General features: G+C 41.3%; 1 protein-coding gene and 1 long non-coding RNA gene across 7 annotated transcripts in view; one reads left to right on the forward strand and one right to left on the reverse strand.

Annotated features, from left to right (window-relative positions):
- Positions 1-25,687, forward strand: part of col5a3a (collagen, type V, alpha 3a) — a 48,996-nt gene extending 23,309 nt beyond the window's left edge. For both annotated transcript variants that reach the window (XM_046037355.1, XM_046037362.1), the window contains 47 exons: positions 1,221-1,274; positions 1,446-1,490; positions 1,751-1,804; positions 2,408-2,452; positions 2,830-2,883; positions 3,502-3,546; positions 3,906-3,959; positions 4,569-4,613; positions 4,754-4,807; positions 4,917-5,024; positions 5,522-5,575; positions 5,905-5,958; positions 6,085-6,129; positions 6,342-6,395; positions 6,751-6,795; positions 6,960-7,013; positions 7,153-7,206; positions 7,420-7,473; positions 7,592-7,699; positions 8,001-8,090; positions 8,242-8,295; positions 8,496-8,603; positions 8,915-9,022; positions 9,132-9,185; positions 9,383-9,436; positions 9,534-9,641; positions 9,778-9,831; positions 14,906-14,959; positions 16,466-16,519; positions 16,656-16,709; positions 16,820-16,927; positions 17,040-17,093; positions 17,180-17,233; positions 18,046-18,099; positions 18,183-18,236; positions 18,354-18,461; positions 18,576-18,629; positions 18,793-18,846; positions 18,935-19,042; positions 19,133-19,186; positions 20,083-20,118; positions 20,571-20,624; positions 20,725-21,019; positions 21,425-21,537; positions 21,666-21,734; positions 22,566-22,799; positions 23,037-25,687. In XM_046037355.1, coding sequence (XP_045893311.1) covers positions 1,221-1,274; positions 1,446-1,490; positions 1,751-1,804; positions 2,408-2,452; positions 2,830-2,883; positions 3,502-3,546; positions 3,906-3,959; positions 4,569-4,613; positions 4,754-4,807; positions 4,917-5,024; positions 5,522-5,575; positions 5,905-5,958; positions 6,085-6,129; positions 6,342-6,395; positions 6,751-6,795; positions 6,960-7,013; positions 7,153-7,206; positions 7,420-7,473; positions 7,592-7,699; positions 8,001-8,090; positions 8,242-8,295; positions 8,496-8,603; positions 8,915-9,022; positions 9,132-9,185; positions 9,383-9,436; positions 9,534-9,641; positions 9,778-9,831; positions 14,906-14,959; positions 16,466-16,519; positions 16,656-16,709; positions 16,820-16,927; positions 17,040-17,093; positions 17,180-17,233; positions 18,046-18,099; positions 18,183-18,236; positions 18,354-18,461; positions 18,576-18,629; positions 18,793-18,846; positions 18,935-19,042; positions 19,133-19,186; positions 20,083-20,118; positions 20,571-20,624; positions 20,725-21,019; positions 21,425-21,537; positions 21,666-21,734; positions 22,566-22,799; positions 23,037-23,183 — 3,522 coding nt within the window. In that variant the 3' untranslated portion in view covers positions 23,184-25,687. The remainder of the gene's footprint in view (positions 1-1,220; positions 1,275-1,445; positions 1,491-1,750; positions 1,805-2,407; positions 2,453-2,829; positions 2,884-3,501; positions 3,547-3,905; positions 3,960-4,568; positions 4,614-4,753; positions 4,808-4,916; positions 5,025-5,521; positions 5,576-5,904; positions 5,959-6,084; positions 6,130-6,341; positions 6,396-6,750; positions 6,796-6,959; positions 7,014-7,152; positions 7,207-7,419; positions 7,474-7,591; positions 7,700-8,000; positions 8,091-8,241; positions 8,296-8,495; positions 8,604-8,914; positions 9,023-9,131; positions 9,186-9,382; positions 9,437-9,533; positions 9,642-9,777; positions 9,832-14,905; positions 14,960-16,465; positions 16,520-16,655; positions 16,710-16,819; positions 16,928-17,039; positions 17,094-17,179; positions 17,234-18,045; positions 18,100-18,182; positions 18,237-18,353; positions 18,462-18,575; positions 18,630-18,792; positions 18,847-18,934; positions 19,043-19,132; positions 19,187-20,082; positions 20,119-20,570; positions 20,625-20,724; positions 21,020-21,424; positions 21,538-21,665; positions 21,735-22,565; positions 22,800-23,036) is intronic.
- LOC123961739 lies at positions 1,723-12,400 on the reverse strand. Of its 5 annotated transcripts, XR_006822769.1 has the most exons (8): positions 12,347-12,400; positions 8,466-8,571; positions 8,276-8,352; positions 7,103-7,215; positions 6,744-6,860; positions 6,486-6,645; positions 2,811-2,881; positions 1,723-2,571 (listed from the first exon to the last, which is right to left on the reverse strand). It is a non-coding gene; the product is annotated as an uncharacterized LOC123961739 (long non-coding RNA). The 5 variants fall into 5 exon arrangements; XR_006822771.1 differs by lacking the exon at positions 8,276-8,352; XR_006822768.1 differs by lacking the exons at positions 8,276-8,352; positions 8,466-8,571; positions 12,347-12,400 and adding an exon at positions 7,404-7,681.
- Positions 25,688-27,740: the final 2,053 nt, after the last annotated feature.

Below are 27,740 nucleotides of genomic sequence, written 5' to 3' on the forward strand. Positions count from 1 at the left end.
CCTCATAATGCTACATTAAAATAGTTCATGTTTATTGGTTCTCTAGATTAACAATACTTACTATATCAAGCCTGTACTTTGGGACTGTCAGAAATACACTAACACACCTTATTCTTAGTGCAGAATCACAGAAAAAATATATATTTCCACGACAAACCCTGAGGGGACCTTGTGGGAGATCACTTAATTTTATGTTCTGGCAGAAGTTTCAGCCAAAATGTTACAGAAGAATTTACACAAGAATAAAATCTTCTGTTCATATTGTACATGTAGAAACACTGCACAAAATTTTACAATATACAAAAACTATAAAAAGAAACTAGGAGAGTCAAACCTTATTAATGCAATACTGCTTCAGTGTTCACCCTAGGATTAAGAGTGAAAAGGTCACTGGAAAAAAGTGTGCAGCTTGAACATAAAAATATGCTATATTTAAAATCTATCAGAGAAATACTACCTGAAAAGTAACTTTGGATATTTGAGAGTCCACAAAGATCTTAAGCGCACCACTGTAGAAGCAGACATTTTTTCCTGTGTGCTGAACACTGGTTGATTGGTTATGACTCACACTCCTTCTCTCAGTAGGTAAAGTTGGGACTCAGTGGGGCTCAGTCCCTCTAAATGGATCACCCAGTGCAGGAAGAAAGACAGTGCCATAAGACATATTAGGAAAGCTGTGTTAAACTGTGTTAAACTACAAACATACTGAAAAGGAAAGGAGAGGAGTTGGCTGATTTGATGAGACAGGGAGCAGTGGGAAAAGTGAGACAGCAGGAGACAAACGCCAGACAGAAATTTGGTAGGTGGTGGAATAGATAAGAGAGATGGAGAGAGGAAAAAGAAATAGTCGGAGAGGGAAGAGATAAAATCCTGGCCTGAATGATTATATTTCCATATCAATCACTTCCCAGGAGATCACAGATGTGGCTTTGGAACAGGTGGCTTGGCCAGCCTACAAAGAGAGAGGCTGACAAAAACAGAGCACACAAACACACTCACACAAACACAGGCTAGCACTGCCTCCGTCGCTACCACATACAAAACTAGATGCGCGCACGCGTACACACACAAACACATTCTAAAATATATAACGTGTCCCTTCCTGTCTTTCACTCTTTCTCTCTCCTTAGTTGTGATTTATGATGTATTATTCTGCACTCACTCCATCTCATCATGGATGCAAAGTTAGATGCTGACTATTTGCTGTGTCTTGTCTCCAGGGTCCTCGGGGTCTTGTTGGACCAAGGGGGCCACCTGGCCCACCTGGCCAACCAGTAAGTTAACATTGCCTTGATTACAGAATCACAGCTATTCAGTCTTTTCAACTCTATAAAGGGTCCTCTTGGTCACTGAATCATCAATATGCCACTAAATAAGGAAGCTTTTGAACTGTGTCCCTTTTTTTTTGTTAATAAAAAAATCTTGTATGTGTGCATTTTTATCAGGGTATTGGTGGAATCGATGGAGTACAAGGGTCAAAGGGCAACCTGGTCAGTCCTACTACTTTTTTATTTAATCGCCATAACTGCTGTCATATGCCACTGACTACTATTATGTATGTATAATAGTTTAATGAAAATGAGTATGTGGGAAAAAGTTTTTTAAAGTGATCTCAGCTACGGACACATCAGCCAGAGCGGCTTAGTGTGGCCTTCTTATGAACCTGTTAACCAGTCATGTGATGATGAGCTTATGACAAAGATCATGGATGAAGGCAGTGCGTGTGACTACCAGCATTTATTCTTGTCAGGGCCCACCGGGAGAGATAGGACCCCCAGGTCAACAAGGAAATCCAGGAGTACAGGTACTTTACCAACACAAAAAAACTGTCCTGTCGCTATGAGAGTTCATCCACTCGTTACACCAAGCATCTTGCAAGCATACAGTTGCATACATTTGCTCTCTCTTTCTCACACAGACACTTTATTTCTTTTGATATTTTGCAACATAAAAACTGATGATTGTTACATTTTTAGTAAGGTAAACTTGCTCTTCTATAATTTGAAAAAAATCTCTGGCCTTTTGGGCATATAAAACCTTTTCACAATCCAATTGCATGACACTAAAATGTATTCAGAATAAAAGGCTGTTTTTATTACCTTGTGAAAATGATGTTTTTGGAGATGTACGTTTTTCACCTCACCACAACAAAATTTTACCTAAAAATGTCGTCAGAGACGTTACAGTCATATAAAGGAGATTTACTCATATTTTCGATTTTCCAGCATTCCAACAATCCCTCCAAACCCCTAGCTCACACAAGGACACCCACATATACCGTTCATGACTTTACATACAATACAAATATACCATATGTACACATGCACAGACTCGAGCAAAACCTCAACTCTCAGCCTTTTCCAGGTCTTGTGACACTTAACCTGATTAATGCTTTGTTCTGGTCTAGGGCTTGCCTGGTCCTCAGGGTCCCATTGGGTTGCCAGGAGAGAAGGTAGGTAACATGTCTCTCACTTCATTTCAGAATTAAAGCTGTGACCTCGTGACCCCTGTCATCACATACCCAGGGGAGGCGAGTTGAGCTGCAGAGTACGACTCAACCACTTCTGGCTCCTATTCAGACAAGACAGGGCTAGACAGGAAATCAATACACAAGAAACACACAGACATAACAGACACTAGGGATGGTCTTGGCCGGTGCACATCATGAGGCTAGACTGATAAAAGAAATAAAAAGTGAACTTAGTCATGAGCACAAAATGTTTGCTAGAGGAGCAGCAAAGTGGGAAATGTGATCTTTTGGGATGTTATGTTGCTATATCATCTCTGAAGCTCAGCTCTAGTATTCATACCTCGCTCTGTCCTATACAGGGTCCCCTGGGGAAGCAAGGCATGCAGGGACTACCAGGCATTGATGGCCCTCCTGTAAGTACACACAAACACATAAATGAATACATTAACATAAAAGCACATAAATATGCACATTTTCATGTATACATTTGAATATCAAGCATCTATGTACATATAAAAAGAGAGTGTACTGCTGCTTCTTCATCAGTAAACTCTGTGCTATAGTGTGAATGCAACTCAACAACATCAGCTGATTTACTAGAAGAGTCTGCATTTCATTCAAGCAATGCATTTTGGTGCAGGTTGTTCATCAGTTTTTTTTTTCATAAAATAGTTTTTTTACATAATGGGTAAAAACATACATACACTATATCAGGCAAAAACCTACAAATACCATATCCAAAGCAGTGTGACTAAATTGAAAATAATGAATAAATCTTTTCTCATCTCCAAGAATTCATTTTGGATTGGAGGCAGACACATTTGAATGAGTTCCACTTAATGCTCCATGTATTGTTCTGCAAAGCTTTGTGACCCACAATGATATTTTTGTGGCACTTCTCTCCCAGTGCCGCTGGCGTTTCCTACTATTCATTGGTTGGTTTCATTCAGAAATTTCCATCAAGTAGTGATACAATAATGATGTATTTGCAGAAGCTCTAAGTCAATCTGATTCCTGTTTTCATGTTTCAGGGACACCCAGGAAGGGAGGGCCCCGTGGGAGAGAAAGGCATCCAAGTGGGTAACTGCATATCTGAGGCTTGTCTACTGTAGTGTCATAGCAAGATATTGAAAGCCAATATCATGCTGTTTCCTGCAATCTATTGTAACTGAGCACTCACTTATGTTGGGTTATAATAACGCTCACTCTCATCATTATAATCAATGTTCCTAAAATGTCATCATCATCTTTAGAGTCAGCAGCATGCACTCATGAGCATCATCCATGTTTTCTGTCTGAAAATGTTTATTGACAATAAAGGGCTGGACACAGAGACTGAGTGCAATGCTTCAGATCTGGTCAGAGAAATGCATTAGTGCTGGCCGCTGCTTGCCAAGACTGAAGAATATTGTCGTTTCTTTTTTTTTTCATGTAGGGTTTACCAGGTGCTCAAGGGCCTGTTGGGTACCCGGGGACCCGTGGAGTCAAGGTGAGACACAAAATCTTCACGATCTCAGGTGTAATGTCCACTGGGATATTTATTCCCTCGCACGTTTTCATTCTGCGTGTATGTCTACCGGTGATGGACAAGCTGTTTGAGTCTATGACTGACGGGTGACAGGTGGAGGGAAAGCACCTCGGTTCTCAAGGGGACTGCTAACAACAGAGTGAAGAACATTTGACGGATGGGAGAAATGTCAGAGTCAGATAGGGCAGAGCTATGTGGAGCAGTCGATTTTGACTGAGTGTGCTTTTGAAATTCAGGAATAAAAGTCAAGTTGTCTTGAAATGGAATTCTGCTTGGTGTTTGTTGTTACACGTCTCGTACTTTATCTAGTAGTTTGGCACAACATCCCTTAGGGGAAACAATCATGAGTATGGAATGAATGTAAAGTCAATAACTGCTCAATAATAGAGCAATGTCAGGTCAAGAGAAAATCAATGCACAATTATAAATCATTTCAGTGTTTTAAGATGGGGTAATTCTGGAATTAGAAGCAACCAGTGATTTTTCTATGTGATGTCCTAGTCATTTCTTGAGAGTAGGCAGTGATGCAAGAGTCTTGCGTAATGAAGTGTTTTCCCCACTATTTTACAGGGAGCAGATGGAGTTAGGGGTCTAAAGGGGAGCAAAGGAGAGAAGGTGAGTAAAGCAGATAGCGAGTCTTCATTCTGTTACTTGTTGTCAAATTGTGACACTTAACAAATCACAATGTAATGATACCATTTATCATAAAGAAAGGTCTTTTTTATTTTAAATCACCTCTTCTCAATGCATCATAGGGAGAAGATGGCTTCCCTGGGTTCAAAGGTGACATGGGCATCAAGGGAGACAGGGTGAGAGCACACACAAATCACAAGCCTCAGTATAATTTTCTCTCAATTGTTCTCTAGTTTACTCTCTAGTGGAGATAAACTTCCCTTCTACTCTTATTCTTGACTTAAGGGTGATAACGGATCTCCTGGTGCTCGTGGAGAGGATGGACCAGAGGGACTAAAGGGCCAAGCGGGACTAATGGGTGATATAGGAGCTTCCGGGACTGCTGGCGAGAAGGTACATTTTTAAAAGATTGCATTTACATTACAAGGCAAGGTTAGGACACAAAAGAGGAGGATATAGAGATCGAATAGGCTGCAAATTATATGAAAACTCTTATCTAACCCTGCATTATGCTGCTACAGCCATTATAATGTTACGCAGAACAGTTACATTTCTTCAGCTCAGTTTTCAGCTGTGAAAAAACTTTCTTAAACTCTGAAATAAAAAGAGTGTCTGAAAATCACCGAAATACTGAACATATGGATGTTAATGCGCTCACATTTATTACATCTGGTTACAGCCCATTCCTAAGGCAAACTGAGCTGGTGCACAGCATTTAATCTTTCTGTCATCACTATATGCATTAATTCAGAGATATCCTGCTGTATTGGTACATGCACAGTAAGCAGAATGTCATACAAATCTTAATTAAATGATTTTAATGCACTTTTTGTTTGAATATTTCTCTGGTTTATTTCTTCCTCTCCTCTCATTTTGCATTCTCCCTGCAGGGTAATCTTGGCGTGCCTGGATTGCCAGGATACCCAGGAAGACAAGGTTCTAAGGTGATTTAGCATCGATGAGCTATTGTGATCCGTGAATGTGTGCCCTGGTTCCTTTATCAGAGCTTTAACCCGCAAGATGTGTGTCTTTGGCTGGACTGTTTCCCATCTGATTAAAAATAAAGGATGATAAATAGCTTATTAAAAAAGGCTATTTTATTAATAGTCAATTCATTACATGTTGATGAATGGTGTATTTAAGGCTGTGTTGGGCTCATGGATTAGATTTGCTTTAATTTGATACAGTAGTTAATTATACGTTAATGAGACATTGGGGGTGACGTGTGATAAATGGAGGGTTGAGGTTGATTAACCTCTACGTGTCTCTCCAGGGATCACTTGGCTTCCCTGGTATGGCCGGGGTCCCAGGAGAGAAAGGACGAAGGGTGAGGACTATGGTGGCAATTTAATCCACAACACATTCTGACTGCTTCAGAATATGTAAACTTTTCTGTGTAAGAGCTAAGCTAAAATAACTGAGAGACAAATAATTGTTAACCTTCAAAATGCAGGGTCCAGCTGGTCAGCCAGGGCCTGGGGGCCAAAGAGGTCCTAATGTGAGTACATCTATAGGTGCAATGCCTATGTACCATTTTCTTTCTCAATGTATAAACTTGAATGTGCTCTAATCCGATACTATATGTTTACCACAGCTTGTGTAAAGCGCACTGTTATATCACAGCAGTGTTTTCACATCACCAGACGTTTATCTCCCACCTCCAGATGAGTTATGCATGTGCTAATCAGACTGTTGTTTGTTTTCCAATAGGGAGCAAGGGGAGGAAGAGGAGCAAAGGGGCCCACAGGAAAGCCCGGAGAAAAGGTGAGCTTAGAATGACACACACACAAACGCACACACAATGCCATAAAGAAAGACATATGCACATACAGTTACAATCACATAAACACACACCTGCCCATCTCATAAAGTATGGATGAATGTGTCGACCGAGTTGGAACTGGTTGTTGCTGTACTCTTCTAGATGACAGGCCATCTGGTGCAGTGAGAAGCTACTGTCTGGCAGGGGATGCCTCAGTTTACACTCTCACCCTCAAAGACCATCTTGGGAAAGCTAAAGATTTATTGGCAGGCAGAAAACTAAAAATGTTTGAGTGGCTTTTGTACAGGAGCTGTGTTTTTATTTGTCATCTGATTTGTTTTATTTGTCACCTGGTAGGGTTCTGCTGGACAAGATGGTCCTTCAGGATCCTCTGGAGAACAGGTAATCTTCTGACTCATGGATAATACTGTACATACACGGCCTAAATAGGACCATAGATGTAAAGCCTGAAAAAAAATTGTGGTATCACATCTACAGTTTCATAAACCAGCGAAGGACAAGAACCAGGGCTTGAGACAGAGACAATCTGTATTATTATTTTCTAGGGTCCCCAAGGACCACAGGGAAGACACGGTGAACCAGGACCTAAAGGACCTAATGTGAGTGGACTAAGATGTATTTATTGTGTAGTGTTTGCTCTGTGATTTAATGTTACTAATTTTAACCTCATCCCACATGTTATGCTCACCTTCATCATGTCATGTCCATTTCATTACAATGAAAATGATCCCCTTTCAGGGTCCAGCTGGAAAAGATGGATTACCAGGTCATCCAGGCCAGAGAGGGGAACCAGTGAGTCACCTTTAATGTCAATAAAGCGACATATTTGGTAAACAGCATAGTAAACATGATCTAAATGTCAACACAGCAAACAAGAGAAAAGCTATGGCTTCATCGTTGAATTACTGAAGTCAGAGTGCAAGTTAAGAGGCCTAAACTAAATCCACAGATAACGGGATCAGCATCCTGCTGACTCTGTTTCAACTCACTTGTCTTATTCTTCAGGGTTTTCAAGGCAAGAATGGACCCCCTGGCCCCCCAGGTGTTGTTGGACCACAGGTAAGAGGCTCAGCTAATGGCACGTTAGTTGATTCTTAAGCAAATAGCTGTTTATTTCAGATAGCATGTTTTAAATAACTGTTTTGTGATGTGCGTTGTGTAATTTGGTTGTTTCCAGGGCAAATCTGGTGAGACGGGTCCAACTGGAGACAGAGGCCATCCAGGTTCACCGGGACCACCGGGTGAGCATGGTTTACCGGGAGCTGCCGGAAAGGAGGGCGCCAAGGTGAGTGGCTTTCATCATAATGTCAGGATCATAATCACTTACCAGCATCACCTTATTATTGTTAGATTAAATTAAGCCAGCACTGCCTGAATATCTCCTGGGTCTCATCATATCCTCTAATTTGCTAATAAATAACAGAGGAAACCTTGCAGTGTTGAGCGTATTATGGATAATAAAAGATAAATGTTCCTTCTTGGTGTTACTTGCTTTCTTGGTGTGATTTATGACTGCATAAGGGCCTGCTGTCTGCTGGCTACTTGCCTTATATCGAATCACATATGTGTGTATGTGTGGTTTCCAGGGAGATCCAGGTCCACCAGGAGCCCCAGGGAAAAGTGGCCCTGCAGGGCTCCAAGGCTTTAGAGGGAGCAGAGGGACCACTGGTGCAATGGTAAAGCAAAATTCTCTTGAAATGTGCAGCTTGCAATTAGATCACAGTTGAACTTAAAATCGTAATAGCGTGCCAGTTACTTATTAATTATTTTGTAAGGGATGTGGTTGTCACTCGATTGTGAAGGCTGTTTATGCCTGTGTGTCTGCAGGGTCCTGCAGGTCTGAAGGGAGGAGAGGGCCTACCTGGTGTTGCAGGACCTATGGTAAGTCTGATTTTGTAAAGTCAGTTTCCATCCCATCCCATGCTCTCCGTTCAGCTTCTATGGTAAATAGAATACTAGGACATATGAAGCAGGGGGCTGTTTCCATGGTGACCAGTGATCATTGTCACCACATTAAATCAGAGTGACTGCGGTGCATGTGACATACTCACCTCACCTCTCTATCTCCTCTTATTTTCCAGGGTGCCACTGGAGAGAGGGGCCCTGCTGGGCCGGCTGGCGCTATTGGCCAACCAGGACGGCCCGGTGGTGTGGGACCTGCTGGGCCGATGGGCGAGAAAGGCGAGCCAGTAAGATTTGATAATTTTGTTTCTTAGGCAAAACGTACTGTACCATCACCTCCCACCATTGGGTAATAAACGACATGTGCTCTCGCATTGGAATGTGTCATTATGAGACAGTGAGCAGGAAAGAGGTAAAGAAGACAGCAAGAGAAAGGGAGGGAGGGAGGGAGGAAATATGAATGTGATCAAGCTTGCTTTCTGGGGTGTGAGTTTCCTTCCCAGGATGATACATTAATCAATGTGTCATGCTGCTATATGAGGATAATAAGTATTGTAGCATTTGCTAGACGTGTGCTGTTTTCCCATCTGTTCCCTAGGGAGAGAAGGGGCCTGTGGGGCCGGCTGGGCATGACGGGCAACTGGGACCTTTAGGGCTGCCAGGGGCTGCGGGACCTCCTGGGCCTCCAGGAGAGGACGGAGACAAGGTACTTTCATTGGACAGCCAGCATGGATTGCTGTAAAGTTCTTCCTGATTTTTAAAAAAGTAATTGTTTGTGTATGCGTGTGTTCACGTGCGTTGATTTGTCTACATAGGGAGAGACAGGAGGACCGGGCCAGAAGGGCAGCAAAGGAGACAAAGGAGAAGCAGTGAGTATTAATTTTATGTGAATAACATCACATCATCACCATGCATCACCAGGAGGTAGAGGACTTACTTGCTTATAATTGTTTTGTGGGTCATTTTAATAACTTTAAAAATTTGCCAGTGCATAGTCTAGTGGGCAGATGGCTTTAATAAGGGCTGCCCTGCAGTAATTATGTATTGAACTGTCCTACTTTTCCAGGGACCCCCAGGACCTGTTGGAAGTCAAGGACCAGTGGGCCAGCCAGGACTGCCAGTATGTTACGGAAACTCGGAATGCAGCATATAACAACACATCATTGTGTAATAAGTTGGGCAACGCTGTGCAGTGTTAAGACTGCTGTATATTTCAGGGTGCAGATGGTGAGCCAGGTCCTCGTGGGCAGCAGGGCATGAACGGGGCAAAAGGAGATGAAGGATCCAGAGGCTTCAAGGGGGCAACTGGTCCTTCTGGACTACAGGTAAAAATGACTCAATTCGCAAAACTGACCGTATCTCCATTGGCTCATCTCTGATATCAAATTTATACTTTAGTTTATATCTGTATTTTTTATTTCATGCCTGAGACTGCGTTGATCACCATGTCTGCATTTGTAGGGGATGCCTGGACCATCAGGGGAGAAAGGAGATAGCGGGCATGTTGGCTCAATGGTGAGTACTGCTCAGCGATTGCAGCACATACAACACTCATCTCAACTGCTGTGGCCCAGTGTCAGCCTCAAGTCAGGTGTTCTCAACACCACTTTTCTGACACTTTGTTTCGTGATTATTAGTCTTGTCTGATACTGGATATCAACTTCTTCACAATAAAAACTTCTGAATAGGTTTCTCCACTTTGTCCACTTTTCTTCATTTTCTCTACAGTATCAAAAGCAGTTTAAGCGATATTTTTTGAAGCTCAAACATACACATTCGTATGTAGAAAAACTATGAAATATTTAATAGGAATCTTTAGGGTATAGTACAGAGCTTCTGCAAATACTGTAGATTTATATTTCTGTTTGTGGTTTGGAAGACAAGAAGCACCCACCCCAATATTATAATTAACCCCATTAGAAATATGCCATAACACATTTAAATCAAGAAATGTAGCTACTCTGCTCCCAGACTACAGCTAACAAGCTAAGAGCTGTATTTCAATTGTTATAGACTCTTGATTACTGACAATTAGCCTGTAGGTTTCCAATGAACGAACGACGCCTTGGCTTGATGCTCTAAGAGAGAGAGGTCAAAAAACTGTGTGGCTCCACTCCTGACTGTCCTCTAAGATTACTTCCCAAACTTTCTCGTAAGAGTATCCCCAAGCAATTAAAGATGCATGCAGTTAATAGGAAATGACAGTCACAGTCGTCTATTCCCCAAATATTACCAATGTAATATAAATTAGATTTTAATACACTCTGAATAATCCACACACATTTGAAGTGCAAGAAATGAAACAATTAACGGATTGCATTACTTTAAATACATAAACCTGTAAATATTCCTTCTAATTCCTTCTACATCAGTGAACCATGTAAATTACTGTTTTACATATAAACTCAAATTATTGCATACTACTTAGACAAATATTTCTTGAATGGGAAACCTCCCAGTATCAGCATGTCTACTCTTTTTGGTCCAAAAACATTCGGTGACCTTTCTTTGCCCAACTATTAGTGGTCGTTCCAACTAAGAGCCAATAACACTTCCCCATCCGCATCATGCCGCTCTTTAGAAAATGCGTTATCTTTTCCAATCAGGATCCAAGATTTGCCTTTTACTACCATCAAACATCAACATCAAACATGCGGAATCACATATTGGTCCCATCATTTCTAATCCATAATCCATCTGGTGATGTAAAGGAAAACATCTTTCTATTAATTTTAAATATCACAAGCTATCACCCATTTGGCACAGTAATACACTTCTGTCTGGAGCTACATCTTTTATCTTCCCACAGTGGTCTAAACAAGGTATTTATGTGTTAGGTGATGTATTAACCATCCAGGGTTACGCTCTTTCCAAGATCTGAAGAACTATTACTCTCTTCCAGGCTCCTCATGGTTTCCTATCATAAGTTACACACTGCACTAAAAACGTATGGAGTACCTTGAGATGCACCCCTACTACAACACCCCTTGGTTTCAGTAATTACTACTTAGTCTAATCTAGTAGCATCAGTCTATAATAAACTTTCGTCTTTTGACATTAAACCACTCCCAGTAACAAGAAGTCGGGAAAAAGATTTTCAGTTTCTTAAATTTGATTTGATAGGTTTGGAACACCATTTTTTCTTCATGTAAAAACCTTGCTTGTTATATAATTTACTACAAACTTGTGCATAGATTCTGTTTCTCACCAGAACGCAGATTTAAATTAAAATTGACCAATAGTGACCTATGTAGAAAATGTTCTGACTCAGTCAGAGGAGATTCTTTACATCTGTTCTGGTACTGTCCTACCACCAAAATTTCTGGAATATATCAATAAAACTGTTGGAATTATTATTGCTAAGGTCCTCCCCTGCTGTCCTGCTCTTTATCTTTTTGGGTAGGTGGCCAGTGTTGGGAGTAAGGTGTTACAAAAGTATTGTAATTACAGTAATGTATTGCTTTTTGCTGTAACACAGTAATATAACATATTACTAATACATTTTCAGTAATATTATACCCATTATAATCTCAGTAATGTACTTTACAAAGCATTTTGACCCAACATTAAGTGGTGTTTTGTTTTTTTAATAATTCACCAACACCGAGTAAAAAAAAATCTTTAAAATTTTGGAAATAGCACTACTAACCTGAATGCAGCCTTTTTTACATTTGAGCACAACTTTCATCAATGAAACTGATATTGCGCCACAGTGGTTATGTTTGACGGTATGGCTCTGTTCTGGGATGGGAAGCCATAAGGCAGGGAGAACACACGTCTCTGCCCTTCAATATGCGTACGTGGATAAGGCATAAGGCAGGGAGACCTCCCTGCCCATCCATGTGCTTGCATGGAAAGCCCAAGGCATAGAGCAACAGCAAAGACCCACCAGGGTACAAAACAGAGCAGGCATAAATAACAGAATGACATGATAGATCAGACGCGGCCTGAAAGGAGGAGCTGGCGGATAACAAGCTGTTTGCATAAGAAGCAGCAAGGGCAGGCAGGCTATATCAGCTTAAAAAGGTACCTTGCAGTGTTTCCTCTAGGATTTTTTCCAGCAGCAGGGGCAGGATGAACAGGAGTGGATGGAGTGGTAGCAGCGGAGGTGAAGCAAAATTTTTATCTGAATATAAAATCCCAACACAACATGTCTCAGCAACATTGCTCTTATGTCCATGAGCATGTGATGCACCTTAGAATATCTTAAAACTGTAGTGTTTTCCCAGTTTAATGTGAGCTTTAGATTAATGTTTTGGTGTTGGTAATATAAACAAATAGGTAATATGAGAAACTTCTTCCCTTCTGAGGTACATTTTATTTGCACATTACAATCCAAAAAGAAAGTCCCCTCATTAGCTTAAAAGGACTAGTTTGCATAACTAATTAGCTTTACTAACCTCAGCTCCTCCATCCTTTCTTTTCCAAAACCACTTTTTCAGACTGAAAACTGAAAAATAATTTAATCAGTCTGTACAGGACAGAGCTGCAGGCCTGTTTGTACCTGATGTTCTCAACATTGGACAAGTAGGTAGTAATAAAATACAGCTTGCAGTTACTTTCTATAAATTGAGCAACTATGTAGCTGCTGTAGAAGCTTTCCTGCTCAGCTGCGCAGTCTGAAGGGGAGGGGAGATGTTAGCTAACTTAGAGCTAACCTGCTTCACTTTTCCAACAGGTGGGAAACAACAGACCTTTCTTGGTCTAAGCTAACACACTGTAACAGACACCGTACATTTACTGCCAGAATATTTTCCTCTGCTCACGTTCACTTTCTGCCGAGCATTGAGTGCTGCCGTGCTCGCACCGTGCGCGAGTCAAAACATTCGTAGCGCATAGTTTAATGATCGTGGGAAACACTGCCTTGTATGGAATGTTCCAATAAATTCTGAGAGGAATCAGCTGAGCTGTCCATACTGTGTGTGCACTAAAAGAAATACAGTGTTTTTACACAGCACTGGCTCTGTACATTGAGAAAAAAACAAAGTGGCCCACACCCCGCCATACAACACTATTCCGGCCATTCCTGCCATGATTTGTTCGTAAGGTAATGTTAAATGACTTGCCCTGCTATAGCAGCGGTAGAGTTGTATCGCTGTAGGAGCTGCTGTGCTGGCTCGGGGGCCGCCTCGTCCTCTCTGCATGTTAGCTTCACAGCAGCAACTGTAACTGACAGTATGCTAACCCACAACTTAGCTAACGTTAATTACAATACTTGCTGTGTCATTAATCGCTCTATATTGTGGTATTTGTCATGGTGTTGGATTTCATATAATGGCTTGCTCCACCTTTAAAGTTATAACAAAAGCAATAAACATCCCACATTAGTTGTCCTTTGCAAAAAAACACATACTCTCCTAATTCTGTTCCTCATATCTCTACTGTTGGTCTGTTGGTGTTGGCTAGATCTTTTTGTTATCTCATAGAATGCTATCCATAATTACGATGGTGAAAAGTAAGAAAGCCCTTTAAACAATCTCAATGCAACATTTCAATATATGAAGGATCTTCAAGGCTGGGTGTGAATGAAGAAATAGACCATGACTTTGTGTGCAAGAAAGACAAGCCCAGAAGATGAAGAGGTGGCCCTCTATGTAAAAGGAAGAAAAAGATTTTAAAAAAGAAAAAGAGAGAGCGAGTGACAGAAAGGAGGCAGTGGAGCAATGGAGTGGAAGGAAGAGGCGGGGCACTGATTGTGAGCAGGAAGAAGGTGTGACAGCTGCTAATCAGATTAGCCTCAGCCTTGGCTGTCTAATGAGCATCCTCCTTTGTGACAGTCATCTCACAACGCTGTCAACCATGAACACACGCTGAACAAGATTCTCAATAGCCCCTCTTCTCCACAGCCAGATTAGGGAGGGAATGTATCAGAATGAAACCAAAACAAAAGAGATAGAGAGAAAGAGAGGAGAGGAGAGATGCTGAAGACTCAGTGGGGAAGTTTCATTCATGTGTGAGCGTTGCGGATCACAGAATTCTCCCCTCTAATGCTCATGTATCTCTCCGCCAGAAGGATATGTGTTTCCTCTAGTCCCACACAGTCTCTCTCTGGGCAGATTGTCTGTCTTTCTGTCTGAGTGTCTTTACAACACAAGGCTCCCTCCAAGACTTCAGAGCGATTCAGAGCACAGCTAAACATCAACTCAACTGAAACTGAAGCCGAGCACAGTTAGGATTAATTGCTTGGCGCTCTCTTGAGCTGCACAGAAGAGTCAAATCACATGCAGTCACTGTGGCTGAGAGAATATGGTCTTGCACATCACAGGCTAGAGGTTTCTTATTAATAAGAGAGAATAAGAGAGGAGTGGGGGTGCGGGGTGGGGGCTGTGCCTCTCAGAGCCTGTGTCATATTGAGGGTAATGACCTGTCTGGACATCTTCATCATGTCACTACGATAATGATCATAGATACTGGGGCCATTGCATAAGCAATCCACCAAGGGCTGACTTCTAACTCTCATTTAATTTAGGAGGCACTAGCCAACCCCTAGCTCACATTCAGTTTGTATTTCTGTGTGTTTTAATGATGCAGTATTTCCTTCTTTTCTGCAGTGAAATCCTAATCGAAACATTTAATTTTTTCTCCATAGGGGCCTCCGGGACAGCATGGCCCAAGAGGCCCACAGGGGCCCACTGGTGGAGAGGTACAGTGCAGCATGTCTTTTTTATTTCTGTCTTTTTTATCACATGTAAGTATGTACGCATGATTGTAGAAATATATTACAAAGCACTCTATGCACATACAGGTGTTCTACGTATGTAAAAGGAGAACATGCCTGTGGGGCACAATTCAGCTTTATTGCAGTTTATATCAACAAGCTGTCCATATCCATCTTCATAACACAATTATAAATATTCCTTTATATCTTGCGCAAAACATTATTTCCTGCTAAAACATTTCAAAATAACATTTAAAGCCTGCAAAAATCAATGTTAGATTAATTCAAACAAGAAATGCACCAGTATGGTCCATCATATTTGGTATTGCTAATCAGCATAATCACCATTACCAAATATTGTAGTGGATCATTTTCATAATTTTTGCCTTCAGCCTGGTTTCTTTGCATTTGTAAGATAATTCATTGAGGTTTGAAAACATTTGTTCTTGATTTGTTTGTTTCATAAAATTGTATCATTGAGGCTAAATCATTAATGTTGTTTAATTTAATTTTTGCATTTTAAAAGTTTGACTTTCACAAATGCAATTTTGAAATTGTGCGGAGATTGGAGTTCTGATATTTTCAAGTGATGGTAGCTGCGTGCCTTTGTGGGTCATAAAGAAAATATGATGGTGTGCCAGCTTTGGCATCAATAAGACCATCCATTCTACATTTCAAACTGAACAGTAGCTTATCCCCACACACCACAGATACGTATTGGAACACTTCCTGCCACAGACCCTCCACTGCTTTTGAAACTTGAATTATTAAATAGTATTAGGATATGATCTCTGGGAGAGAGTTATATTTACTGCTCTATGAATCATTAAGAAGTATTAGACTATCATCCCAGAGAGGCAGTTATATTTACCTAGTAATGGCCGTCTCTCTACAGCCTCTCACAACAGTCAATTATTCAGCAGTGAGCTGCAGAAATCTGAGTGAGCCACGCAAGTGCTTCATCACAGGAAGCATGGAAATACAGTGCTGCAGTAATGGTGGGATTCATAAATGGATTAATACAGGAATAGTGGAAAAAAAGCAAAAAGTGGGGTGGGTTGGCATGTGAGGAAAGCAGTTGACAGCAGGAGCTCAGTAGTAGAGTGTGGCTGCACTCAGCTCTCATGTTAGTGCACTCTACCAAAGATGCTTTTGCTGGGTTCGTCTCAAGACACAAAGCACAATGCACTGATACATACGTGCACACTGACACGCATGCACATACACATGCATAAACAAACTGATTGAGATGGGAAACAGCATCCACCCTACTGTGTGACTCAGAATCTATCCACATAGAAAGCCTGACACTCTTTCCTTATGTTGTGACAATTCTGTTCCACTTTCTGCATTCTGTGAGCAGAAGTGCTGACAAACCCCTAAACAAATACTGCACCAAGAACTTGATTTTCTAAAATCAAATGAATATTGCAAACCTGCCCTTGTTTTATGATATTGTGGTTCAAGCTGTTCTCTCTCCTCCTGCCACAGGGCCAACCTGGAATACTTGGTGGAGTTGGTCAGCCTGGACTTGTTGGAGAGAAGGTCGGCGCTTCCCTTTAGCAATTACACAGCATGTGCCCGTGTACATACAGTGGAATGGTGGTGGTTTATGTGTGTGGGATTGTACGCAAGTGTGTGTTGTGTGTTTTTATATCTCCAAATCTTTCCTCTCTATCAGGGCGAGGATGGAGAAGCTGGAGACCCTGGGTCAGTTGGAGAGCCTGGCATTAGTGTGAGTCGCGTTGCCTCCATCTCTCTTTCCAATTATGCTCAGCGTTTTCCTTTCTTCAATATCTCTCTTCACCCTTTCATTAATTGTCATTTCATATGCTGGTGTCCCAGGGTGCTAAAGGCGATCTGGGGGAAAAGGGTGACTCTGGCCCTCCTGGTACAGCTGGGCCTCCCGGACCCAGAGGTACACCAGGGGAGGATGGACCCAAAGGCAACCTTGTGAGTCTTTGTCTCTTTGGATCATTTAATTTTTCTTGCTCTGGTTGTCACATCAGTCTGTTAATGTCATGCCAAGAATATGTTGTTTTTAACTCACTGTTTTTGCCCATAGGGCCCTATTGGATTCCCCGGAGATTCAGGACCCCCTGGAGAACCTGGTGTCAATGTGAGTATTGTCATTATTGTTTTATCATTCATTTGTCATTAACTTACTGTTTGGTCATTTCTTCTACATTACATTTTTACATCCAGGGAGTAGATGGTGGACCGGGACCTAAAGGAGACAATGGAGAACCTGGCAAACCAGTAAGTAGTGTTTTTCCCTTTACTGCATATGTTAACAACACTAGTAGCTCTTGAATGAACCCTCACAAACTTAACTGACGTCACTTGAAAAAGTGATTGAGTGCAAGAGGCTGCAAAGGCTCAAAATGCTGTAAACAGGAACGGGACAGCACTTTTCCACTTTATCACATTTCCTTGACGACGCTGAAACACATTGCACACTTTTTATTTTATGTGTTTGGATGATTTTTAAGTCCTGCAAGCTCTTGCCCTACAGAGTGGAGGAGAGGTCAATAAATGTCAATATATATTTGTCAATAATCAATACACTTGTTGGTCAAAACATCACCATTAAGCAAAAACTAAAATAAATAGTTTGTAATAAGGTGATTGCATTCATCTGACTTCATGTGATCTATGTACCATCTTAAGTTAAGAAAACTTTCAACAATTTTAACATCATCATTTCTTCTTCTTCTCTTATAACGCAGATTTGCCATGATTTTTCTCTCGCCTGGTAACCCCCGTGTTTCACGTCATACCGCTATAAACTGTGGGCAGTTCCCTCAGCCAAAGTCTGCAGAAATGCGGACTTACAAAAAGGCTCTAAAAAGGGCTCAAAATATCCGCGCACTTGGCGATTTGACAGTGGGACAGCCCTAAGCCCTGACGGACTTCCGAGGAACGCGCCTCAAAGTCTGTGAGGGTCAGATTGGGCCCATGACATATTGAGGTTTTGCGTCTTCATTATGGGGGCTTTCTTCTGAGTGTTTTTATGACTGGGTGGGAATGTGTTCCTGTTTTAACTTTGGTCCTTTTCCTGTTCTCTGTAGGGACCTCTAGGAGCCTCTGGAGAGCCAGGTCCTACAGGACCTCCTGGACGGAGGGTGAGCGTAGCATATTGTATGTTATTGTTTGAATTTAATAGCTATTGACATAAGCTCAACAACATTGTTTTTCTCAACCCCAGGGTCATATAGGTGCTGCAGGAAAAGAAGGGAAGCAAGGCATGAAGGGAGCCAAGGTAAGAATAATGATTGACACTGAGCTCTGCAGTTGTGTATGGTACCTTCCAACAAATCCTTTCTGATCTCTTTTCTCCTAATGTCTTAATGACTCTGTCTGTCCCTCTGCTCTGTAGGGTTCGATAGGAACGCAGGGTCCAGTGGGGAAGACAGGCCCAGTGGGACCCCAAGGGCAGCCAGGCAGATCTGGCCCAGAAGGTCTTCGAGGCATCCCAGGTCCCGCGGTCAGTACACAATGTAAAACATAATGTCAGACTGACAATAATCAGAATGTTTGTGTCTAATCAATTCTTCAGCACTCTATAAGACAATTACTAATTCATATGTTTATTTTCTAGGGTGAGCAAGGGTTAAATGGAGCACCAGGACAAACTGGACCACCTGGACCGATAGTAAGATCCTTATATTTGGCTGTTAATCAGAGCATACAAAATGAGAAGGGGGACTGGGACATTTCTGATGACTAACAAGTATTCAAACCCAACACAAGCAAACCATATTTCATATACCCAGTCTACAGCATTAGCCAACTAATACATCTGACATTATTAACAGGGGCCACCAGGACTACCAGGGTTGAAAGGAGACCCTGGGACGAAGGGAGATAAAGTGAGTGTTTAGCCATTGAAAGAGAAAACATTTAGGGCCAGACTAAACCCTGGGAAGCAATGGTGATGAACCATGTCTCTGTCTGCAGGGTCATGGTGGGTTGATCGGTCTAATTGGGCCCCCAGGAGAACCTGGTGAGAAGGGAGACAGAGGCCTGCCAGGGAACCAGGGTACACCAGGACCTAAAGGAGATGGGGTAAATATGGCTGCAACGTGATGGATTTGATACCTTTCTACACAAAGGAAGTACATTTCAGTAACAAGATATGCTTGTCCTAATATCTAGGGTGTGGCTGGCCCACCTGGTCCCACTGGCCCATTAGGACCACCTGGACTATCAGTAAGTGGCATAGTTGTTACAAAATATATATATTTTTCTATCATTGTATGAACGATTATGTTCTCCGCTACCACACATGGTTAGTCCTTTGAAGTTTTAGGCTTAAAACTTTTGCTCAGTCAGAAAATACAGCTACTGAATTACTTTTTCAGTAAACAATATATATATATATATACAGTATGTCTCAGCTTATTTGTATACTGTTGTCCATCCCATGGCATAAGATAGCTTTTGATGATGACTTCTAAATACACCTCTAAGCAAGTTTGAAGACAACTAGAAGCAGTAATCATTAACAGACACAGGCTTACTGCTTGTTGCATTGAGAATGTTTTTGGACAGTTTTTATGTAAGGTAGGCTGTAATAAACCTTTTAAGCTGAATGGCTCCATCACTGACTGATGCCAAAACAATAAGATGTGCATGAAAAACATACATTATTGCTACTTTGCATAAAGAATTAAAAAATAATTTGCCTTTTTACAGTGGAGCTTTAAAAACCTGTTTATACCTTTTGTGGGCTATGTATGTCTGGACACCAATTAATGTATGTGGAAGCTGCATATCAAAATTGTTAATAATATAACCAGACAGTAGATTTAAATTATAATTGTTGAACCGTCCATAAGAAGTTTATATTTGTGGTCAGTTGTATCTTGTTAATGCAGATGTAAATGTCATTTGTATCAGGAATGCATCTTTTAAGCCATCCTTTAGCAAAGGTTTATTTGGTTTCATATGGACGCCTCACCCAAATATAGGCAGTGTCAGTTCAGTGATTTTAGCAAATAAAAGCCCGGGCTATTATTCAAAGTTTTACGGTAATTAGATAGTTTTCTAAGCTGTAGTGGCTTTTATCCTTTTACTGCTAACTTACTCCTTGACTCCACTCTTAGGGTGCAGCTGGAGAGAAAGGATCGAAGGGAGAAACGGTGAGTCCAGGAATCTGTCTTATTTATTGCCATTTCTGTACTCACACCTTAGCTTGGTTAGCAGCTGCTGGGAACATATGCTGGGGAAGAGAGAAAAAGTGTGTTTGTGGGCTTAAATGTACCATGCTTCATTATCATAATGCTCTACTGTGTTTACCGCATGTCTTTGGAACTAAAAGCCTGCTGTACAGCCACGCTTGTCTTGTGTGTGATTTTTCCATTGGGCTGTTTTAATAGGATTTGGTTCTGGTGTGTGTGATGTTATGAAAACCACTATAGTGTGTCTTGAGAGCCAAGGCTTTGACCACAGAGTGCTGATGCACACAGTTGGATAATCCTATAAAGCAGCAGCAATATCTGCCTGGATAAAGCTGGGATTTAGCCATGTAGTGTGAGAGAGGCTCCAGGTGAGACATGATTGACACAGAGTTTTGTTCTCTCCTATACTCCAGGGTCTTGTTGGTCCCAGAGGAGATACAGGCCCGGCTGGACCCCCAGGACTCCCAGTGAGTACTGCCAATGATCCACATCATGGCCTTCTCAGTGTCAGGTTTAATCTCTTCCTTTCCCCTTCACCTCTTGCTCACCTCTCTATTCTACCTCCAGGGACCACCTGCAACAATGGTTGAGCCCCTGCCTATCAGGGAGGGCAGGCGGAAGAGACGAAGGCACTCCAGTAGGGCAGGAGGAGCAGCCCCATCCAGGGAGGAGGATATGGATATGGGGGAGTTCCTGCAGGGAGATCAGCCTCTGGAGGACGCCGAGGGAATGGAAGAAGTCTTTGCCACCCTGTCTTCCATGAAAACAGAAGTGGACTTGATGAGGAGGCCCCTGGGAACCTTTGAGAGCCCTGCCCGGACCTGCAAAGAGCTTATGATGGTTCAGCCTCACTACAAAGACGGTTAGCAAAGACATTGCTTCATAATTTATGCTCATTTCACCTTAAATGTTTTATCCAAGACAAACTATTCCTGGAAAATCTGAACGCATTTTAAATATGCACACATCCGCCAGCATTTTATTTTAGTTTACCTTTATTTCACCAGAAAGTCCCACTGAAATATTTCTTTTACAAGAGAGACCTGGCCATGGTAGCAGCGACACAAAACATATTAAAAAGCAAAAATATACAACATGATATACAAAAATCCACAATAAAACAGAAGAACAGCTATTCACACACAGTGGCCTCTCAAGAAAAACAACCACATGCTTCCATCAGCACATTCTTTATGATGGCCTTGTTACCCTTCATTATTCAAGTATCTGGTGCTAGATTGATGTCCTTTCTTTGTGCACTTTGTAGGAGACTACTGGATTGATCCTAACCAGGGCTGTCACAGAGATTCCATCAGGGTTTACTGTAACTTCACAGCTGATGGAGAGACATGTCTCTACCCTGAAAAGAGGATTGAGATGGTAAGTCTCCAATCTCTTGCTGTCAGGCTTTACAAAGCTGACCTTGTCATATTACAGCAGAGACATAAATCTAGCCTTTGAGCCTAAAATTTTACTCAACGTCCTCCCTTCTCCCTCTGTGTGTCTAGGTGAAATTAGCAGCGTGGAACAAAGAGAAGCCAGGAAGCTGGTACAGCCAATACAGAAAAGGCAAGCAGGTAAAATAAAAATAAATCAAACCTTACCTCACCTCACCTCCTACCATTAATCTGAGCTGGCTCCAAATGCCAGGCAGTCTTTTTCAGCTAAATTACTCATCCTAATTGAAAGTGTTTGAATGATATCCATGCAAATGACTGAGGTGCGAGCCTTTGTACAAGTGTATTCACATATATGTGCAGGCATGCATGTGTGTTTCCATTTATGTGCACATGGCTTCATGTGAATGTTTATTTGTTTATTTGTAAATCTGTGCATTGTATAATTTGTTATCTATTTATCAGAGCATGTGCAATGAGATAGCTTATTTTCCAGACTGCTGCTCAGCCAGCAGCTGATTTCAGCAGTCATGATGACTCACACAAAGCCATTGGAAGCTCTGTCTCATTGACTAGCATTCAGGGCAGCATGTTTAGAGTAATGGTCTTTCGTGTGTACCTGATCAGAGGTCTCTCCTCTCAGATAATCACCGAGCTGCCCGACAAATTGCAATTCACTGACTTTCTCACAGAGTCCTTGAATCTACATAGTTTTTTTTACTTCCTACTTTACTTTCCCTGTCTGTCCTGATTCTGAAGAGAAATTGCTGTAACATTTTTTCACCCTTTCTTGGTAAACCCCCTCACCAGAACAAGATTTATAATTTCCGTGATGGAATTACAACTAGAATTTATTTTTGTCTGACACAGTTAATATTTTGCGTATATTTTTTCATTCAATGAGATTTCAATGTAATTTAAGGGTGATGCTGTTTTAATGTGATGCTATAGTACATATTATATTTCACTGCCTATGTAGTACACTAATGCCTATGTGTCTGTGTCATCCAGTTCTCCTACAATGACAGGGATGGAAACCCTGTACATGTAGTTCAGCTGACCTTCCTGAAACTACTGAGTGCCACGGCTAAGCAGGGCTTCACCTACACCTGCCAGAACTCGGCAGGCTGGTTTGACAGCACCTCCCGCTCCTACCAGCGTGCCCTCCGCTTCCGGGGCAGCAATGACGAGGAGTTGACACAAGCCAAAAGCCCTTTCATTAATGCAGTGCATGATGGATGCCAGGTCAGTGCGGGGACATGCTAGGGAATGAAACTAGATAGACAAATAAGAATTAGCTAAGATAAACTCACGTGTTTATCAATTGTGTTGTGTGGTCAGCTGGTACTGTACTTTATTTAATAAGTGGGTAGCCATCAAATCACCGACTTGAATAGGGATTTTGGCCACAGAGTGGGGAGAGCTAGTTATTCGGGTTAATCCAAGCAAATTCTAATAATGGCTTTAATTTCTCTCTTTCAGTTCCGCAAAGGTCAGGAAAGGACTGTTCTAGAGATCGACTCCCCCTCAGCAGAGCTGCTCCCTATTATAGATGTGGCTCCAGCAGACTTTGGCAACAGCAACCAGAAGTTTGGATTCCAAGTTGGACGAGTATGCTTCAATGGTTAAAATCTTGCCAACAACAAACAAACAAACAAAAAAGACCTGCACAGCAAGTTTTCAGTAAAAGAAACTGGACCTTTACCGCTGCCCCAAGCAATATTTATTATATTATGTGCCTGTATGTGGTGGGTTTGTGGTATATTATTTAAGACTCTTCAACAGACAATGAAATAGGTTGTATGGGTTTGCAACAATAAGAAGAATGGCGAGAAAGAGGACCACAACAGTGGGAACAAAGCACATTTACTAAAGGGAAATATTCCAGCTAAATATATTTAATTTTAAGTGTTTTTGTTTCTGTGTCGAGTGTCCTGTAATTTGTCCTCTGAAATTGTGAGGATTGCACCACTTGATGATAACCACTCATAAACAAGACAGATCTGTCCGGTCACGGAAAGGAACAGTCTGTCATTCTTCGGTATGGGTCAGTTAAGTGTGACTTGTCAGACCATGGATGAACTAGTTGCTACCTAATGTTTTACACAGACTGCGACTCAATAAATTAGAGACGTTGTCATACTCATTTGCATGCTCACATTTCACTTTAATGACAATTGCATAGCAGTTGTGAACTAGCCTAGCATATTAATTCCACACTAGCACAGTAATTACTTTCCTGTGTGCACGAATGATAAATTGTCCTTTTTACCCTTCAACTGCAGTTTGCTCAGTGAATTACTTTAATTAGTATTCACTAGGCGTAGCTAGTTATTGAACCCGACACTTACTTGAACGGATAAGGTTGTTTCCTTTATTGGACCGCTTCCCTCCATGGGTTGATAATAAGCTTTTTGAGCCCTTCATGTTCCCAAGGACTACAGTACTGTATATGTCAGACTAACATCCTTTCTACTGTGTTATATATTTGCAGTGACACACCTCAGCAACTAGGTTGGGGATATTTCAGGGCAAGAATTAAGAGCATGCTGATTAAAATGTTCTCTAGTCTTAAGTGCAGTCCTTTATACTAAGAGATGTCTCACGCATCTCTTGAAAGCATTTTATTTTTTTTGCTGACATTACCCGTTTTCACTTTTATGCCCTACACAGTTTTTTTTTTCTTCTCTGTTTCGTTCATATGTTGACGTTTCAACAGAATATGTTGCTGTTAATTTGACAAGATTTGCTCTTCAGTGGTGCTAAAGATGATTCTGTTATTTTTGTGTCACTGTGTTTGTGTGTCTCTGTGGGCAGGATTATAGGACTAACGAGAGGGGGGTTATTGCTCTTTCAGCAGCATGAAACACTCTCAAAGGCTGGGGACTAATCTACTGTGTTTTTTTGCACATCTTGCTGATTGTACCAATTTCAGAGGGCCAGTGAAAAGAGGTTAGGGACAGTTCAGAGTAATGTGGTTGATTGCGTAAAAGGGAAAATCCACTCTTAAACCAAATTTACATTATGCTGTTCCACTGATTTTAGATAAATAAATCCTGTATCTACGGATACAGACAACTCTCTAGACTGGAGTTACTGATGCAATCAGGTTAAGTTTTAAGAAGTTAATCCATTGTAGATTTTTTTCTTTCAAATTTCCTTTTGAAATTGCTGAGCTGTGAATTAGAAATTGTCCTCACATCCCAGTTAATTTACCATGGGTGCTATTATAGTGCCAGGTTATTCCATTATTCACTGTCTGTGGAGAAGCTCCAGGATTTGTTTTTTGATGTCATTATTAGTACAGTCTGTCTCTGTATGTCAACTTAAACAGACTTCAAATTAACAAATTGAGCTGTGAAATATTACAGAAATTGTATGTAAGTTAACGTTTTTTTAATTTTGATTGCCCTTTTGCAAATTACATTTGTTAATGCTCTGCCTACCTCCTCCAACTCAAACAGTAGACTGTGTATCTAGCATGTGTAATTTTGCAATTCAGTCCCGCTGTTCTATTTGTTTCATAGCATTTAAACATTCCAGTAATCAACTCCTCTCCTCCTGTCCTATCCTTCGCTGCCCCTTATGTGTATAGTGTTTGTTGTACTAATTTTATATACTGTACAGTTATTCTGAGGACCTTATGAGCAGTAATCTGTTGCCTGAATGAAAAACAAATGTATTTGTCAAAAACTGATGTGCGAATATAAACAAACAAGAAATGATTCTGTTTCCTTGTAGATATCCATTAGAGCATGTGGCTGTCTGGAATGTCCAGTCGGAGTGTAATAGACAAACAAGGCTCTTCATTACCAACTACTTCTGCAACATTCCCTCAACAAGCTTGCAATCAGCATCCCCACATAGCCGATGTAATCAGCTCTGATTTGCTCCCCAGTTCATTTATTTCAATTAGCCATGTTTCAGTCCTCAAGAGGGAAGGTAAGGAGGAGACAGAGGCACTGAAAGATGGATGGTGAGAACAAAAGAAGAGGTCAGTGCTGAAATGGCTGAGGATAAGAATTGCAGTTGTGGAGACTAGGTATGTTGGGTGGAGGTAGCAAGAGCTGTGCTGATGGATATTTATGTCAGACAGACATGAACGAGACAAAAATAAATGATAAAAGTCCCAATGACTACTTTTTTTTTCACCAGTGTCTGACATTGCATGTACAACAGTTTCATTGTACCCCTTCCACAGTCGGTCTGACTACTTATCTGTTGCTACCACTCCATCCATGCATATATAACACACACATATACCCACATCTACACAAACACACACACTCTAAAGTTTATTCTCTTGCACACATTAAAGTACAAGGCGCTCATCCCCTTTGAGACCCATTGTTCAAGGTTAGCGTCAATGGAAGAATAAAGGTTACCATGTTATTTTTTTTCTTCTTTTCTGCTCTCTTCCACTCAATTGAATTTAAACCACACTAAGCTCTTGACCAGGAAAGGTCATCTGTTGCCACTACCTCAGAATAATGATCAAGAAGAAGAGCAGTGACTATCAATATGGTATTTCAACGGCTCCCTTGCTCACATTCCACCCTCTAGTGCCCACATATTCCTGTGACATTGTGTCTCCAAAGTCGTGTTTTTCTTCTGCTGACAGATAATATCCCTACAGTGCAATACAACTATTATCTTTGTTGAGAGCTGGAAGTCTTTATGATAGACTAATATACAAGACTAAACCCTCCAGAATTGAGTTGTCAAACATGACAATAATTTGGAAACCATGGATACACTGTCTCTCCACCACACAGAGATAAATCAGCTTGAGCAAAGCATTGAGAAGAGCCTTTCATCCAGCTGATCCTGGAGCTCAGCTTTGTGAAAGCTCGTGGAAATCTCATGGAAATGCACTCCCAAATGAGGAACTTTCTATTTTCAGAAATACAAACGTACAACATACATGATGATAGGTGTTCATGAATTCCTATGCCTGTTTCTCTAATTCTTTCTTTCTGCGATCCCTAAGTTGTTTGATGTTACCAATACTACAAAAACTACAATATATAACGCTGCATGGTAGTACAGAAGTGGTAGTACACTTACAAAAGCAGATTTTTGTATCCATATTTAATTGATGAATAATTGCTGTATTACTAACTGAACATGAATTCTGGAAGATACCTGTAGTGTTTTCTCTTTTAATGCGATCTGAACATGATTGTTCTAATACCTTTTAAACACCTTTCCTGCTGTACCTAGAGGGTGACACACCAAACCTGATGCGGTCTGATCTGTAAACACTATCTGTGTTATGTATCTGTTATCTACAACCACCTTGTAATCTTTACCGTATAGATGTGAAAATGTTAGGTGGTGTACATGTGTCTCATGAGCTACACTCTTGGACAACTCTGCATTGCTGTTCACTGATATTCCATCAAGGATTTGAGCAGATCTGTGGGTCTATATTTGGCATTGATGAGCTACTTTTAGGCCCAGGAGTCCATTAGAATAAACCACGGGCAGGAGGATCCTTAGTTGCTTCATATCGGAGGCAAGGTTGTGTCTCTCTCTATCTCATGCTATTCTCGCATCTCTGTCTCATTACCCGGAGTTGAGAATGTTAGAGATGTGTCTTTGTTGTTTGTTGGACCGGCAAGCCTCCCTCCTATAGTCTCTCTCTCTAGTTTTCCTTGCCCTGAGCTCCTCTCCTGTGACACTGACTCTAACTAAGCTGAATGTGTCACAAAGTCACAGTGAGAAATGAACAAATTAAACAGACATTCAAATTAAAGAGAGAGTCAGTGGGAATATCTACATTTCTGGATGAACAGGGGTATTCCCTTGGTCTCAGCACATGCACCCAAATCCGCGTGTTGTGTCACAGTAGATAACAGCAGACATTATTTTCCATGCCACTGATGTGTGCATGACTGTGCAAACTGCTTTCTGATTAGCATCTTGTGCTGTACGAGTGGTGGGGAGTAACTTACATCGTCTCTATCTTGTGCTGAACATGGTCGTTGATGTGTAGGCCTGTGTACGTCTCTGTGCGGGTATGTGAAATCATGAGCATTTGTGGCTGAGCTGGGATACTCTTATTAGTGTGCATGCGAGCACCTCTGCTGCCAGGTCCCGTCCACAGCTTCTTTATCTCAGGAATGGTGGGGGGAATCATTTCTGCAGATGCCTTTTCTATCAAAAGCGCTTATCGACAAAGCT

The sequence above is a fragment of the Micropterus dolomieu genome, linkage group LG02 (assembly GCF_021292245.1).
Source record: "Micropterus dolomieu isolate WLL.071019.BEF.003 ecotype Adirondacks linkage group LG02, ASM2129224v1, whole genome shotgun sequence".
In the NCBI taxonomy this organism is placed as follows: Eukaryota; Metazoa; Chordata; class Actinopteri; order Centrarchiformes; family Centrarchidae; genus Micropterus; species Micropterus dolomieu.